General features: G+C 49.2%; 1 protein-coding gene and 1 pseudogene across 1 annotated transcript in view; both read right to left on the bottom strand.

The window, feature by feature from the left end:
• Window positions 1-17,200, bottom strand: part of SKAP1 (src kinase associated phosphoprotein 1) — a 314,501-nt gene that overhangs the window by 14,183 nt on the left and 283,118 nt on the right. Inside the window, exons 11-12 of the mRNA XM_075559641.1 lie at window positions 14,714-14,764; window positions 5,492-5,592 (exon numbers count right to left, since the gene is read on the bottom strand). Of these exons, the coding sequence (XP_075415756.1) occupies window positions 5,492-5,592; window positions 14,714-14,764 (152 nt within the window). The remainder of the gene's footprint in view (window positions 1-5,491; window positions 5,593-14,713; window positions 14,765-17,200) is intronic.
• On the bottom strand, window positions 11,373-12,357 carry LOC142460235 (small nuclear ribonucleoprotein E-like; annotated as a pseudogene).

The following is a 17,200-nucleotide window of genomic DNA, read 5'->3' as shown; positions in this document are numbered from 1 at the left end:
GTTCGGAGAGCCAGAAGCTGCTGGGTTTGGGGCCTGGAACCCGTCCAGGGCTCGGCAGTTCCAACCCAGGGTTAAGGAGCAGGGTGGCACAGTGCATTATGCAATGGGTTGGGGACCTCAAGGTCAGCAGTTTGAAACCACAAAGCTCTCCTTGGAAGGAAAGTGAGGCTTTCTACTCCCATAAAGACTTATAGCCTCGGGGCCCCACAGGGGCAGTCCTGCTCTGCCTTATAGACTCGCCTTGAGTTGGAAATGACTCGATGGCACTCAGTGAGTGAGAGAGCGATCCCTGTCCTGGAAACGAAAGGTCACCCTGGGTGACAAAGTGGGCCCTTCTTGTCCATAGAAGACCATGGCCACGGGACAGCAGCTTCTTTGCTAAACTTGGCCTTGGTTGTAGATCGCCCTGCTTTACCTATCAAGCGCCCCCACAGGGCCGTCAACCCAAAGCAAAGCGTGCTTGGCCGTGCCTTCCTACCCCAGCCTAGTCCCCATGTGAGCGAAAGCCTGAGGGAGGGGCACGACTCATGCTGGAAGTGCGGGCTGCCCACCTTGTTCCAAGGATGATTTCCATGCATGTGACCTTCAAGATGCCCAAGGGTAATTCAACCTAAGCCCAAGAAAAGTATCCTGTCGCCTCAGTTTAACATAAGTGAATGACCTCATGCAGGGACCTCTTCTCCATTTTAGTCAATTGGGAGGGCAGGCGTTTCCCTCCCTCCCTTCCTCCCTTCCATCCTTCCTCTTTAAATTCATCCTTATTGCCTGGACCGCTCATACTGCAACCATAAATTATTTCCGGAACCGGAGGCTTATTTTTCACACGGGCGTTTGTTTCGGAGCTTGCTTGCCGAGTGGAACATGTACTTTGATTATTGAGAGGAGAATGAAGGCGACGGGCCCCAGTGAGAGACTGAGAGCCAGGAAGACAGGATCAGGGCTCTGGAAGCTGGGACGGAGTGACGTGTTTTACGCACACGGTGGCTCCTCACCTCCCTGTCGCCCCTGATAGCAAATGCCCAGCGAGGTGCTGGTCCATGGAGGGCTTTGACATCCTCTCATGTGAGGACGGGAGCCAGGGTCTGGCGCCATCACACAGAGGGTGATTCAGCACCTGCCCCGTCATGCCTCGTGGCCAGGCTGAATGGCTTTTTGGAGTCTACCTATGGTTGGACCCCTGCCAAGTACTGATGGCCACTAACCCCCAAATCACTTTCCCTCGCTGTTGACGTTGGGAGTGTGAGACAGGACCGAGGGGCAGCCGGCGTGTATTTCAAACGCAGCAGATGGATTTTTATATTGGCTCCTATTTCATGTTCAGGCAGAGCGACCGCCACCCTCAAACCACAGCCTCACTGCTGCCGAGTTTGCTTCGGTGAGATTAATTCTGTGAAATTAATTGGGACAAGATTGAAAAGGAAATTAAAATGCAGCTGAGTGAACAGGCCTTTCAAACACCTTCTATGCCTGCTCTATTCAAACTTGACTTCTGCGATGGTCGCCGGTATCGCGTTTAGTAAGTGATGAGCGGCAGGCTCTCAGGAGCCATTGGTTACGTATGAGGAGACCTGCGCCCCCGCGCCACAATCTGGAGCCGCTGAAGAGCGAGGAACATCCTGCTGCGGCCTGAGAGGTGTCCTCGGCCCTGCACCAGGGAGGAAGTAACGCTGAGTCCCTGCACCAGAAAACGCTGGGCCCCAAAGGAAGGCTGGCTGCACCGGTCTGCTGCGTTATCACGATCTCCCTTTAATATAGTTTGAGGCCCATCTTGGACCTCAGTGCATTAAGTGGGCGTGAAGCTGCATGGGGCCCCGGCTGAAGGGCTGTGTTGGGGGAGGTCAGGGGGGGTCCTGCTGACGGTGCCACACTCCGTTGGAAACATGACCTTGGTCTGTCCCTGCACAGGAGTTTGATCAATCCCGCCGCCATCCGGGGCGACACCTTCCAGGCCCAGGAAGGCATGGCGGATTTCCAGCAGGCCTCGTGTCTAGTTGTATGTCTGCATCCCGGTGAGAGCCTTCTGCGCTTTTGAGCAACTCCGTGAAGAGTCCTTGTCAATAGAGGCCACCTTGCCCCCCCCCCAATCTGCCAATCATCTATGGAGCTCCTAGTATGTGACAGAGGAGTCTGGTGGGTTATGTGTCGGGTTGCTAACCAAGGCAAGGTTGCTGGTTCAAACCCATCAGCTGCTCTGAAGGAGAGACGAGGCTGTCTGCTCCTATAAAACTACAGCCTCAGAAACCTGATCTAGAGTTGTTGTGGGTCAGAAACGACACAATGGCAGTGGGTCTAGTTTTAGTAGGGGGTAACTCTGCCCGACAAGATTTCCTTGTCGTGGAGGAGAGGGGCGATAATACCAGGTCTTTACCCCAGGTGCACCTCTGCGGCTTTTTGTTCTGCAAGCCCTGCCACCCCCTTGCGCACACTTTCCTAAGAGCGCTACGCTTGTTACGCTTGTGTTAGTTATGTGGTCACATTTTACCCGTGAAAGTGAGACAATGGTTAGCATTTTCTAGGTGCCAAGCACTTTGCACAAATTCGCTAATGTAAATATCACAACCTTCCTACTAATAGAAGTTATTCCCATTTTCACAGCTGAGGGAAGGGAGGGATGGCAAGGTCAGGTTGCTTGGCTCGGGGTCACATAGGTAACGCTCATTATTGGCCCTGGTTTGCTTCCTTAGGAGCAGGTGATGGGCATTTTGTTATCTAGGGGCCCGCCTTTCCTGTCCAGCCACTCCCTCTCTGGAGAATTTAAAAAAAAGGATCAATAGTTATCTCTCCGAGATCATTCTTGTCCAAAGTCAGGACTAGGATTCAACCTTAGGTTACTCAGGCAACTCTGACGCAACAATAGGGTGCAGTAGGCACCCAAGAATAAAGCTGTCATCCCCTCTCCCCCCAGCCTCTGCTTCCCCGACTCCACGTCCCCATCCAGGGACTGCAGCCTTCCCTCTAGCTCTCAGCTTCAGAATCTATGGAGAGAGAAGACACACAAAGAATTTAGATTCTCCAGGAGGCAAAATGCCAAGGTGCAGAACGACTGAGCATCTCAACAGCTAGTCAGCCGGGCCTGGGAGTGACGTCTCCCTTTGCTGTCTGTCTGCTTCGGATCATTTGTGCTTCTTAGAGGCAAAGGGACCCACTGCATGGCCTTTTGAAATTCCTTTAGCCAAGGGCTTAGAGTTAGGGAATAGAACAAAGGTAAATCCAACCTCAAATGTTTCTCAAGCTAACATGAACAGGCCTGAAAGCTTGATGAGGGCCATTTCAGGTGAGCTGGCAGGAACTAGCAACCTGGATAAGCAAGGCAGCAGATATCGCTTTGGGGAGAAGCAATGTAAGGGGTGAAAACAGACCAGACCATTCGGAAAGAATGCTGGGGGTGGGGGGAAGCAGGGGAGGGAGCCAGTGGAACCAGGGCAACAAGGTGTTGTTACTGAATTAATTCAGATTCATTCACTTTTAGTTATGGAAGAAGGGAAGGGGGTTTGGATTAAAAATGCACAAGCAAACCCCCAGATGAGGGGGGTCGCTTAGGTTCTTTGGGATCTCTTACAAATACATAATGGTCAAAAGTAATCATAGGGGACTCTGTACCGTGGGCAGGTCGCAGTACAGCCCCTTCTAACCGGGGAAGAGGGAGCCCCAGTGCGAAGCTATTAACAAAGGCAAAAGACATACAAAACAAACAAAATAATCATGACAGAGAGAGAGGGCCAGCAGACAGCCTGGCTCTGCTCTGCACCCCCTCCTGCTGCAGGCACCTCCAGACAATGTAAATAGTTAATTTGTTCACCTGCAGGCTCTGGGCAAACAGAGGCCTGGTCACACCTGAGTGGATAACTCGATTACCCCTGTAATGCCAGCGTGGTAATGTACACAAATTCTATTACACGGCAAACCTTGCTTTCGGGCATTTGAAATACCAATCAGGCCAATGTCCACTGCCTTCTTTGCTTCCAATTTATTTTTGGTGGATTGGAACTGTTCTGAAATGGCATCGGGGTGGCGTCGAGCTAGAAATCTGGAAGAAATCACTAGAAGGTTGTGATTTCATTCAGCAGGGCCTGCAGGCTTCCTACTTGCATCCTACGGGCCGGATCTTTTATTTAAAGGGGGCTCGTTGGAACCACCGAATGGTCCGTGGATTAAGACCCGGCCTATTTCCCTAAGGAAATTACGCTTGATTTCAAATCAGGGTGAATCAAGGCACCAACATTTGCAGAATAAGGATGAACAGCACCGGATGGGTTAAGAGCAGGTGGGTGGGGCTTTCAGTCTTGCTGGCTGGAACGCTTTCCCACAATCCACAGACTCAGCAATTAAAGAGCAAGCTGGGTCGGTTCCAAAAATGCGTTTGTAGGTATTGATTGACCTTTTTTAATAACTTCTTTCAGGGACAGAACCTTAGCTCTCACTTATGTGGTCTTTCTACTGATCTCTGAGCAGGCGTGCGTGGCTTCTGAATGTTCACATCGGAGACGGAGCCACCAGGGCACAACCTTGAGTTTGTGTTTTTTTCTTGTTCTTTACCCAGAACTTTATGCTCTCTAAGACTCCTTGTGAGATGGCTAACTAGGGCGAGGGATTAACTCTGAGGAGCAGAATCAAGTTAGCTGGCCCATGTGGGTTTGGACTCGCTAAATTTGCCTTATCAGCCGCGGCTCAAACCCACTGAGCCAACTACCCCGATGCCTTCCCCCATAATGACATTCCAGGCTTGCTTATCTGTAAATGAAATAAGGAGCTGGCTCATCTCGTCTGAACTTTCTCAAATAGTATCATGTGGTAATACATCACGAACACAGAGATGACCTTTACGCACCAAAAGACTCCGAGAAGGATAAAATGTTTTATTTGCCTCGTCTGACGACTGTGTCCAAGGAGTCCCGGTGATGCAGTGGTTGAGCGATCGGCAGCTAACCGAAAGGCTGGTGGTTCAGACCCACCGGCTGTTCCACAGGAGAACAACGTGGCCGTGTGTTTCTATACAGATTACGGCCTTGGGAGCCCTCTAGGCCAGTGGTTCTCCACCTTCCTCCTGCCGCAACTCTTTCATACAGTTCCTCATGTGGTGGTGACCCCCCCCCCAGCCACAACCATAACATTATGTTCGTTGCTACTTCATCACTGTACGCGTGCTACTGTGATGAATGGGGCGACCCCTGTGAAAGGGTTGTTTGATCCCAAAGGGGTCATGACCCACAGGTTGAGAACCATGACCCAAGGCAACCCTGCTCTGTCCTGTGGTGCCACTATGTGTCGCAGTGGACTCAGGGTCCATGGGTTTGGGTTTTCTTTTAGGCTTGGTGTGTCTATTCCATTTTTAAACTTGAAAACTGGTTCCTAAATCTGAACTTTCAGTAAAATTTTCCACTAAAAACAATGGTAAATTCATGGGAATTTATATTTGAGTGAGCTATGTAATGTACACAACAGAAATGTCTGCCTTGGGACAGGTCAGATTACAGCGAGTCTCTAGCCTTACCTTGCTCAGAATTCGGATGAGGTCACCGCGTTGGAAGGACAGCTCATCCGGCTGGTCACCATGGCAATCCCAGAGCCCTTGGTAGTAACTGGCATAGTCCCCTGATCAAAGAGAGGGGAGGTAAAAATTAAAAAGACTCTGCCTTTCCTGGGGAGCCACATTTTGCTGCAAATGGAAACCAGGGTTCTGATATTGCCTCTCAGAAACCTGAGATTGAGGGGGGTCGGATGAGCTATGGTCAGACACTCAGCGAGAGCAAAGGACTGTGGGAGAAGAAGATCATTAACTAACATTAAATATTTACAGATCACCCCTAGTCAGATGCTATTCAATAATATGCATGATACAGATATTTATTTATTAATAAAAGAAAATCAGACAGGGCATTTTTCACTTGGTTTGTAAATAAGCGGCTCAAAGAGGTTTCAGCCAGACTTCCTTGGTCCGGGGCATCTGGACTGCCCGCTGCTTCTTTCTCCTCCTTACGCAGTCCAAGGGACAGCGGAGTCTCCGACTTCGGCCTCTGTAGAGCCCGCACACTCCTGCATCGCAGCCTCAGATGTAGGCCTGCCCTGTCACACAGGAGCTTCACCCTGGCGACTTCCCACCCAGGTACCAGATGAGCTAATCACCAATAAATACGGACACGAATGACCCGGTCTTTGAGTGGAACCAAGGGGGTGTCTCATCCATTACAACAAGGTTCTGGGTGGGCTGGCCCTTTTCCAGCATCTCATTTGTAGACCCCGAACATGCCTGCCAAGATTTATTTGCAAGCCCCCAGGGGAACAGAAACCAAAGTGATCTGCATTAAAAATGAAAGCGACTGCGGACGACAAACCAAGCTTCCGAAGCAGCTGGAGAGATTTACTGGGCTTCTCAGCAAGACTAGATGGCAATGATGCCACGGGACAGCCATCGATTCGCAACAATGAAGCATTCGTATTGATCTTCTACCCGGAAAGGTTAAACACCGGAGTACAAAGTGGGAGAGGACCGGGGGGTTGAGTGGCAGCAGAGCGGGGCCACTGGAGCACGGGTGGTATGGCCGCGCGCGTGCCTGCCTCCTCTGGATGCTGGGTTGGAGAGGTATAAGCAAAGGCCCTACCTGAGATGGAGTTACTAAGGATGGGAGTCAGGAGTCCTGCAATGGAATGAAACTTCATGTGAGTTTCGGGTGGGTGTGCTATTTTTACACGTTTCCACTTCCCACTTCATTTGTGCTGAGTAGGGATGGAGCTTACTGGTCACGGAGGCCCTGGGCATCTTTGCCCCTTTTTGTTTCTACTCCTCACTGATAAACAATGCCAACAATCAAGGGCAGCAACATCCCTGAGTACTGTGCGCTTTTAGCAGGGAATCTTAAAGTGCATAAGAACAGAAGTGAGACAGAATCACTTCAGATCAGACTTGAACATTTCTATGCCACAGACGCCATAGAAACGAGGGCGTGTTTCCTTTGCACCGAGAATGGCTGGTATGGGCAGTGGTCAACAGAGGGCAGCACATTAGACAACCACAGGGAATGCCTTCTGTCAGCATCAGAATATGTTTTGGGGGAAAAAGAACACATTGGGAGAAAAATGTTAACTATCAAAAACACAGGGCACAATTAAAAAAAATACAGTGTCTGAAAGATCAGAAAAAAAGATCAGTCCCAAAAAGGACAGAGTAGTTTCCCTGGAGGGCACATGATTGCATTTTCAGTTACAAGGGAACTTGATTGATCTTCTCAAGAGTCTGACTAAATTACAGAATAAAAACTATATCGACATCAATATTCTTCGTGGATTTATGGTTTCCTCGTGGATTTCTAGGGGAATTGAAAATAATTTTATAAAAGCAGATGTCTTAAGTGTAAGCTGGTATTTCTGAATGGTGAGAAGACGGACAGAGTGATCCGGGCTAGCAGAAGGTCACGGTGGGGCACCGCTGCCCATAGTGAGCGCCTATGATTGCAGGCATCTTCTGGGGGTAGATATAAAAAGTGAGTTGAGAGTGGGGAGATATGGGATCTGGGGGACCAGCTGGGAAACAGCTTCTTCTGCACATGCAAAAGATCACAGGGAGGAAAGCTGCTAGGAAAAACCAGAAGCCGTCCAGGAGAAATAAAGCCAGGAAAGGCCTTCAGGCTGCAGAAGCTACAAGTTTCCCGACGTGCAGCCAAGTCTTAGACCAAGAGTGGTCAGAACTCGAAAGGTAAGGTGACAGCTCTAAATAAGGGCGGTGAAGGGCTGGACCTCGAGAAGAGGCTGGGCTTGGCTGGCATTCTGCTGTTAAGGGACGCTAGAGTCCCTGTCCCGCACGTGTGACCCACGGTTATGAGTAGGTAGGGATGCCTTCATCTTCTTCATAGCTTCGTTCTTCAGCTTCATCTTTACTATCGTTCCATGGCAGTCAGCAGACACAGTACACGGTCCCTACTAGGTGTCAGGGACTGTACTAGACATTGGGAAGGACGCAGTGGGGGAGGCAACCAGGAACGAACAGTTACACAAACGTTTATTTACTTCTGATTGCGAGACGTCTGTGAAGAAGTTGATGTGCTGTGTGTAGCGGTGGGTCTAACAGCTCAAAGAAGGCTTCCTGGAAGCATTAGTGAGCTATAGAAGGGAACTGACGGAGTGGGTGTCATTTAAGGCCAGGGAGAGCGGAAGAAATAAGGAGGAGGGGGATGTCTTCCTGAAGCTTGACCCGGAGAGAGCAAGCAGACCCTTGGATGTCTTCTGGGCCAGTCCTCCTGCTCTCTAAGTCTGTGCAGCTCCCCCTGTAAGCATGCTGACACCGAGGAGGCTCTTGGTTGCTCAGAGCAGCGCGGGAGGGAGGGTCTGTGGGAGAAGCTGGACTCTGTGAGCTGGGCTGGGTTCTTGAGGTTTATACTTCTCTGGCAGCCGTCTGAGATCAGAAATGGCGAAGCATCCTGACCATTTAATTAATTCAAAAACATCCTCATTCTCATTTTGAGGACATTATTCCATCTAATTATTTTTTTTCCAGTCTGTCCATTTGGAATGAAAAACAAAAGAATAAAGCTTAATGCCAGCATTTCTCAATGTCTCTCAAAAAAAAAAAACCAACCAAAAACGCAAAACAAAAAACCGTAACTCTGCACTAAATAAAGCCTGGTAATTCAAAAGCAAAGTACTAATATATTCAGCATAAAACAGACAGAGGACCTAGAGCAATAACGACACCACTAATAACTAAAACAGTTATAACAATTAACAACAATTACAATGATAGAGAAGCTAATGGGTACGATCACTGCATTTAAATTGCTCGCAGAGCTGAGAAAGACTTTTTCTAGAGGGGAAAGAAAAAGTGGGGGTGGTGGCAATAGCCTGTCTCTTTATCTCATCATGCAAGAGACACTCAGCTCTAAGCCAGCAAATGACACAGGAGGAATAGCAACTAACCAAGCTAAACCGGTAGTCTCTCTCTCTTCTAGCGGTTTATTGCAAATCATCTGTGATCCCACGCCAAGTTCTTTATAACCAGGGACAGTCCTGTCTCCTGTAACAGGGGCCAGGCTGGTGCGGCTATTGACTGAGTCAGTGTTTCAGAAGGAGCCGCCATGGTGTGGCGGCTCGCAAGGAAAAGGCCCAGGCCTCTCTGTCTCTCTTCCTCCCGAGGGACCAGGGACGACAGAACCCGACTGTATTCCTTTCTATGGTCCTCTGTCACCTTGGATTTTTGGTTTGGAGGTTGAGCAGCTCCAGAATTCAAGCTGTGACCAGAGAACAGAAGCTAATGGCAGGCCAGCAGGCTGTTTACATTTTCTTGATGAGCAAAACCACGGTGCCAACAAGGTTTGGCACCGGGGTACAGCCACTTAACAAATGATGGGAGGGAGCGAGGAAATGAGAACACGGGAAAGCCAGTCCTGCCAGAGGGAGTGGGGTGATCCTGAGACCCAAGCAGGCCAAAGCAGGGGCTCCACTGGAAGAGCCCTGAAAGAGATGTATGTTCTAGATGACACCTCATCAATGCCCTCTGAAGGGAAGTTCTACAAGGGTCCCCCCGCTCCTGCAGCAGCTTGTGACACTAGAGCAGGAAGCCCACCCAAGCAGTGCTCTATGCCCATTTCGGGGGCCTATCGTCTTGAGTTTTGGAATTATTATAGTCCTGAATGATGTATCACGAATTTGAAATGAAGAATGGTCACAGATCCATCTTTTAATCGCATTTGCTCTTCTTATTGGGTCAAAAATTTTAGCTGACCGATGATCAACCTACACACTGGGCTGCTGTGGGGGGAGGGGGGGAGGGGAGACCATCCCCCAACAACTATAATGGGTTTGTAGGCGCGTTTGTACGGCTATACTATATAAAGATTAAAGTCATAGAGAATAAGAGAGGTAGGAGAGAGTCAGACACATTTCATGGGAGCATGCGCACCTCAGCCCTTCTTGGTGGTCCAAGTGGGGATGTGGGAGGAGGAGAGGGCAGGAGTATGGGGGGGGAGGTAGAGGGAAGGAGGGAGCTTGGAGGCAAAGGGACTGGAGGAGAGGGGACCAGAGGAGAAAGCCTTCTGGGGGCTTTTATAGGTAGCTTTTAGTCATGCTTATTCAGGAGTTCAATACATCACCAGGTGGGCGGTAATCACAGTGAAGTCCCTGAGCTCACAGGTGAGGAAACCCAATACCGGCATTGGGGAGGGGGCGGGAGACATGAGGAGGGATGGGTGGCTCGGCAGGAGGAGATAATCAAGGAATGTCTGCTTCTACAGGAAGACAGAATCAACCATGTGCTCACTTTAAGGCAGCATAGCGGTTAGGGAAGAATCTGTGGGAACGGCATTTGTTAGTTTCCCACAGGCCGCTATCTGCATGGTCAGCAGTTCGAAACCACCAGCAGCTCCGTGGGAGAAAGACTGGGCTTTCTGGGGCCCTGAACACTTACAGACTCAGAAATCCACAGGGTGTGCCTAGGAGTCAACGTTGACTCTGTAGCAGTGAGTTCCGTTTTTATTTTGGATGATCAACGTTTTTCAAAAGGCAAAGGTTGCGAAACCTTCCCCGGAGCCCCTTTGTTGCTTCTTTTTATATAATCTGTTCATTGTGAATGAGGTGGGGGGTTACATTTCAGACCACCAGCTCTGCACTCAACCGTCCAAGCCACTCATTAGCCCCTGCCTGATCCTACCCCCACCTTACCATCCGGCTTCCCCACTCCTTATAGACCTCCATCCTCCGCTTCACCCAAGTCAATGACTGCCCACACTCCTCCCTCTGCTTTCCCCCTTCACCTCTGCCCTCCCTCCCGTCCAAACCCTAAAGTCACAGAATGAGTCCATGCTGACGCACAGCCCCCCACCCCCCCACAGGACGGGGTGGAGCTGCCCCTCAGAGTTTCTGAGACGGCACTCTTCATGGGGGTAGGAAGCCCAGTCTTTCTCCCACGGAGCGGCGGGTGCTTTAGAACTGCTGGCCTTGGGGTTAGCAGTGCAACACATAATCACTAGCTGCCAGGGCTCCCTCCTTTGGGACCCTCAGAAATCTGTTCTCTTGAGTATGGAAATCCTTGTCTGGATTACTGTCCCCATAGCAGTGGTCTCTTATAAGATTTGTCCTTTAATCCCTGACTAACTTCACTCAGCATCATGTTCTCCAGGTCTATCCTTGATGTGAGGGGCTCATGGTTTCACCACTGTTTTTTAGTGATGTAGAGTATTCTACTGTGTGGATGTCCCCAAACTTCTTAATCCTTAAAAAACAAACCAACAAACAAACCACAGAGATCATTGATTGTGGTTCAGTAAGAACATAGAGTAATGAAAACGACATGCGCACATGCTTTAGAAGCATATTCACAACAAAGGACACTTGAAAAGGGGGGTGGGAGGGCTGGTGCCCTCACCTTCTCACTTCAATGGTCATTTCTAGTTGGATGCACTTTGCAGCAGTGTAATGTTATCTCCTTTCAGCGCGATCCATCTTACCCAGTTGCCTTCCTGACTGTTAGAATGAATCTCTTCTGCATCATCTAGTACAACGTTCATATTCTCATCAAAGCTTACGATAAACCCTCTATCCGCACGTTCACTTGCTCACAGAGCCACACCGGAATCCAGGATTTATTTTGTAAGTACATGAAGATGAGGGCATTGGCGGACTGCATCATCACCTTCCGCACTTGCTGGCTCTGGCCCCGTACGCCACCGAGGAAGCTCACAGAGGCCGCACGCTAGCTTAGAAAGCTCCATGTCTCTACTGGTGGGCACGTAGAGTACTCCCAGCTTCTTGTTACTGGTTGAACACTGCTACGACGGACACCGGGAGAGCATACTGTCTGAGTTTTGGCTCTTATTTCTTTAGGGTTCATGCCGATGGAGGTATTGCAGGACCGTATGGCATTTCTATTTCCAGTTGCGTGCGCTAGCACCACATTGCCCCTGTACTTCCATAGTGTAATGATTGACCACTCTGCTGAGCACTGACGGGGAAAGGAGTGCAAACCGTAAACGCACTCCACTGCTCACTGAAAGGATGGCAGCTGGAAGCAACCTAGATGAGCCTCGGAAGAAAGACGTGGCCACCTACTTCCCAAAACAATCAGGCCTGGACAAGCTTACAGAGCACAGCTCTGCACTGCCTCGGGTAGGGCTGCCACGAGATGGAGCCGATTGGACAACAACTGGATTAAGGCGGAGCCTGCCTCAAAAATGTAATACTTGCAAACAGCCATTACCTGGGCTTCTTTCTGGCTGAGCACGCCAACAATATCCAAGCAAAAACAGTCTTTCGAAATCTGCCTCGGCCTGAGACCTGACACACCTAGAGATGCTTTCAGATGATGTTTTTGTCCAACATGACACACCTAAGCAAATGGCAAATAATTTCTCACACTGGGTTGTCGTCAATCATGGTTACCCGGATGTTGCCTTTGCACGATAAGGAAGGGAGAGAAGTTCCCAGCAGTTGCCTCACTGACCCCCCTCAGTAGTGGAAGAGTGTTCAACTAACGGGTCAGAATTTAGTGAAAATCTGAGGTGTTGAAGAGCCACCCACTCAAATAAGCCTGCTACTGACAGTCCCGCTGTAAACGGAGCTCTTTATAGATTGAACAAGCAATACTACAAGGTTGTGATAGATTTTCTAGGTAACAGAATAAAATAAAAGAAATTACATCCTCCAGGGTCATTAACACCCAATAAAGATACACTGAATTCCTTCCCCCCTTCTTTCTGATAAGATCTAGTCGGGCCTTAAAATAGTAACAACTCCATTAGGGAAAAAGGCACAGCATTCAGGGAACAGGACCGTGGGAGGGTGGAGCCACATGGACGGGCTAACCATCCCCTTCTAGGAGCAGAGAAGGGGGAAAGGAGAACCGGCTTGGGCATGGTTTGCCCCTCAGATGTGTCACTGGAGACAAAGACAGTGAAGTTGAGCTGCTGAGGACATAAGAATTCACCGAAGACCGAGAGCCCCATGTTTTGATATGCCTTCATGGGGCTCCCCGCCCTTCTCCCAGGTCTCTCTTTCCTGTGAGAAAGTGAAGGCAAGACGTAGATGCTACATAGTTGTCGCTGTCTCTACAGTTCTTTTGGAGAACCGTGTAAATTCAAGAAAGAAAGAAACACAAATAATAAAAATTCCTACCTCAGATGCTGCCGAGCGCACAGAAAACCCTCCTCTTTTTGAATCCCGAAGTCACCCATCACTGTAATGGGTGGCAGGTATAAGCCATATTTAGACCCTATCTAGAGCTTGCTACACTTAGCAACACCTATTCTGGAGGCAGGAAGCATGATGAACAAAATAGTTTCTCTTTTTTTTAACGCCACTTGAATTATAGCTGTTGGGACAGTTCAGAAGTACATCTCCCCTCACCCCCCAGATAGAACGAACCTCAGAGAGAGGAGAGGAAGGGGGATATGAGATTGGGGGCGGAGGGCGGGGAGCCTCAAAGTGAGCTGTAGACTTTGGCCAGAAGTCGGTTGCTTCCTGAATGGGTTTATAGAAAACCAGCCAGCAGTGTCTGACAGGTATGCCACCCAAGCTGTCCCCTTGAAGGCTGGTCTCACTGTCTGCTGGAATTCTATGCAGTGAGCAGGAAACACGGGGCTCAAGGATTCTGATCCCTACATCATCTTCGAAATGGGCTTGATTGTATGTGTTCATTATGATGAAGCACTTGCAGCGACACTAGCTTGTCTACATCACACTCGCCTCCTTGGCTTGCTTTCCCTCCTCTGACACAGGACCTCTGAGCTGCCATGCACAGTCTTCTCCCGCTGCCGGGAGGAGGGGCCGGGTGGGAACCCTTCACTAAACCTTCCCAGCATCACTTCCTATAGAGGGTGAGCCAGGCAAGGGGGCCAGGGGTGGGGTGGGGTGGGGTGGGGGAGGGTGCTTTGCTGAAAGGAGAAGGAAAGGAGGAGGAGAGGGGAGAAGGGGCAAAGGTAGGGCCAGAGAAATAAGAACTCCTAGGCTTACGATTTTACAGAATCTCCAGGGTGGGGGGGAGTCAACTAGTAACTCAATCAGCCTCGTTTTGGACCCCACTGCTGGAATGGCTGTCTTTGTGGTGACCCCGAAGACCCACAGCATTCCTTCGCTGACAGAGGAACAGGTCCTTGGTGGGGTTTCCTACCAACTTGAGGCAGCCTTAGAGGGGCATCGGGCCTCAGAAGCAATGGGTTCACTAACAGCCTGCGGCATGGTTAACAGTCTGGGATGGATAAATTGTAATTTTGTATTCAACAAACCTGTTACATATTCATTTCCAATGTGCCTGGGATCAAACCCGGCCATCAGAAGCCAGCCTTACCCAGCCGTTCTATCCTTCACCCCGTGTCCGCGCCGTCAACCTGACACATCTCCATTCCCCTCTGAACTGGTAATCTCCAGGCCTCTCCGCCAGGAGACATTTCCATTCTTTCCATGCTCAATCCTGCGATCTCTTAGAGATGAGGCAATTCCATTTTCACCGGGCTGATTTAAGAAATACTGATAGGGAAAAAATAAATATCTGGTTTGGCTTCTCCCTCTCTTAGCTGCTCTGGGAGCATCATTTAAATTGGACGGGTGGCTGCTTTGAAAGGTAGGGCGATTTTCTACCCGGTCATTGTTCTTGGGTCTTTTTGGGGTCAACACCCCAGTGCCCTCTTCACGACGAAGCCCGGTGATGCGCTGGCCTTGGAGAATGGGCTTTCTCCAGGTGGGAGCCTGGACGCCGTACCCAGTGCCTGCATGGTTGCTCACAAAGTTCTCCTACCTCCTTTCTGTCCGGTGCCGCTCTCGTCCTCGTCCAGGTCCTGCTCTTCATCTGGGGGGATAAAAACGATCAGCGTGAGCTATTGGCTGTTGGCAGTTGCATGGTTTTGATACTGACAGGGCTCCTTCCCCTGAAGGAGCTCATCACATCTCTCCTTCCGGGAACGTGTGATTGTGATGTGTGTGCTTGCCCTCCCTTCCTCATCCTCTCCCACCTTCAGACTCACCCTCTTCTCCTTCCGTTCCCAGTCACTCGTTTCCGAACAGTTTTAATTGCTAAGGGGTATCCAGAGCACTCATTGCGCCAGGACGGAGGAAGGCAGAGACTGGGAGAGGCCCTGCCTCAGTGAAGCTTCTAATTGATCCGGATCATCTAGGTACCCTGGGGTCATAATGGTTATGAGTCGGGCTTTGAATCACAAAGTCAGCGGTTCGAAACAACCAGCTGTTCCGCAGGAGAAAGACGAGGCTTTCTACTCCTGGAAAGAGTCACAGTCTTGGGAACCCACAGGGGCAGTTCCAGCCTGTCCTAGAGGGTCGCCATGAGTTGGAACGGACTTGATGGCAGTGAGGGTTTGAATCACCAGAAAGCTCTCTTAATCCTTGTCCTGAACCCCTATTTCTCCCGCCTCCACCCCCAGATTCTCTTCAACATTCATCGTCTCCGTGAAAGCATCCTTTCTGGTTTCAGGCGCTCCATACATAGTTAGGATGTGTGTGTGCATTTTATGGGAAGCACATCTTTAAACCTTTGTGATTAATTAGCCCTTAATGTATCAATCTTTGTTCAGCTGTAGCTGAGGCTAGTCATGTACATAATTTTATGTTCCTAGTACTTGGGGCTTTTAACTATCTTTTTGTTATTGTTATTCAGCCCGCCTGGTTCATTAGAGGGTAAGTTCCTGAGGGCAGTTGGAATGAGCTTTTAATTAATTGCTGTAGGTACACTATGATTTCAAAGTCAATGTTATATTCTAAATCTGATTCCGGGTTCTATGGTAAAAGTCACAGCACGTTGGCCTATATTTCTTACCTTCACTAGCCGGCTTTATCTCAGACTTGATATTGCTTGATAAAAATGGACACTGGGCCTTTATAAAGACATATGATCTAGCTATTTTATACATAGAAGAAAATGAATAAAAACCACATTCACTATTTTTTTTCCCACCAGCACCATCCTCTAACACACACACACACACACACACACACATACACACACACACACGCAATGGAGAGGGGATGATAAGCATATGGTGAGAGGGCTGGATACTCAGTTTCTTCTGCCCACATCTATGTTTTCTTCTCTTCTTGGGTCTGTAGGGCGCTTGTCTGTCTGGCTTCCCCTTGGCTACTCCACTGGATTGGCATAGTCGGGGAGATGGCATCCTTTACATTTGTTAAATGTAAGGTTCATAGAGCAAGATGGGGTCCAGTGTGTCAGCCTGGGGTACGTGAACTCCAAGCTCATCGGTAAGAAGAAATGGCATAAGAATGTGAGAACATTCTCCTTATAGAAGCATGTGCTTTCACCTAAAAGAATAGTGTTCCCCGAAAATATAAAAATTAAGGAGTGGGAACTCTGGGAAAACCAGTAGTTTGTTAACAAGATCAAAGAACAGATATTTGTGGCTGGGTCAGATGCTGTGGGAAATGGAGCCTTCTGACTCTACCCTATCTCCTTGGATCACCTAGCAGCAAGAACTCACTCCCAACTCACCACCGTAGTACTCCCCCTACCCCTCAGGAACGAAGCTGTGGACGATGGAGGGATGGAATCAAGCCCAGGAAATAGGTCACACTGGATGGAATAAACCATGTGGAACCTCATTCTTTGCACATTATCTTCTCCTTATTTGCCTGCTTCTTCCCTTCCACTGCTATGGTGCTCCCTGCACCCCCCTTTCAGGATGAGCTGCATCTCGCAGGCTGGAGAACACTAAAACACACTCTCAGTTCTAGTGATACCCAATCCTGTGGACAGCGAGCAGCCTTTTGCTGATATCAAACAACTCAATCACAAGGACCAATAATTTGCTGTGCTTAGGCACTTTCGCAGAGTTTATTCTGCCGTTGCTGTCTGTGCGCAGCTGTCTCTTCCTCCCAATTCTAATCAATGTAAATTGGGTCAGATCTCCGCTGTGAATTACAAATTGGATCCGAAGTTGGAGGGTCACCGAGCCTGCTACTCCACCTCCTTCCCACCGCCATTAGATGGGAAGTTACACCAAAGATCTTTTCTAAATAAATCAGACTTTATTGTAAAACTCGGCCACCGACAAGACATAACCTCATTAGCATTGATTTTAAAATAAATTATTGAAAGTGGCTCGCCTGCTCTTTGCATTTGTAAAATAGGAGAATGTAAATGTGTTTGCCCTGATGAAAACGGAAACCCAAACTCGGTCCCTTTATCCTTTCAGGCAACAGCACTACGGCTCGTCATGGTACGAAAATGGAAAGAAAGGGGAAAAAAAATCCGTTCTAC

Source organism: Tenrec ecaudatus, chromosome 10 (genome assembly GCF_050624435.1).
Source record: "Tenrec ecaudatus isolate mTenEca1 chromosome 10, mTenEca1.hap1, whole genome shotgun sequence".
Classification (NCBI taxonomy): Eukaryota; Metazoa; Chordata; class Mammalia; order Afrosoricida; family Tenrecidae; genus Tenrec; species Tenrec ecaudatus.
The sequence above is the reverse complement of the archived record's forward strand: the minus strand, read 5'-3'. Positions and strand labels throughout refer to the sequence as shown.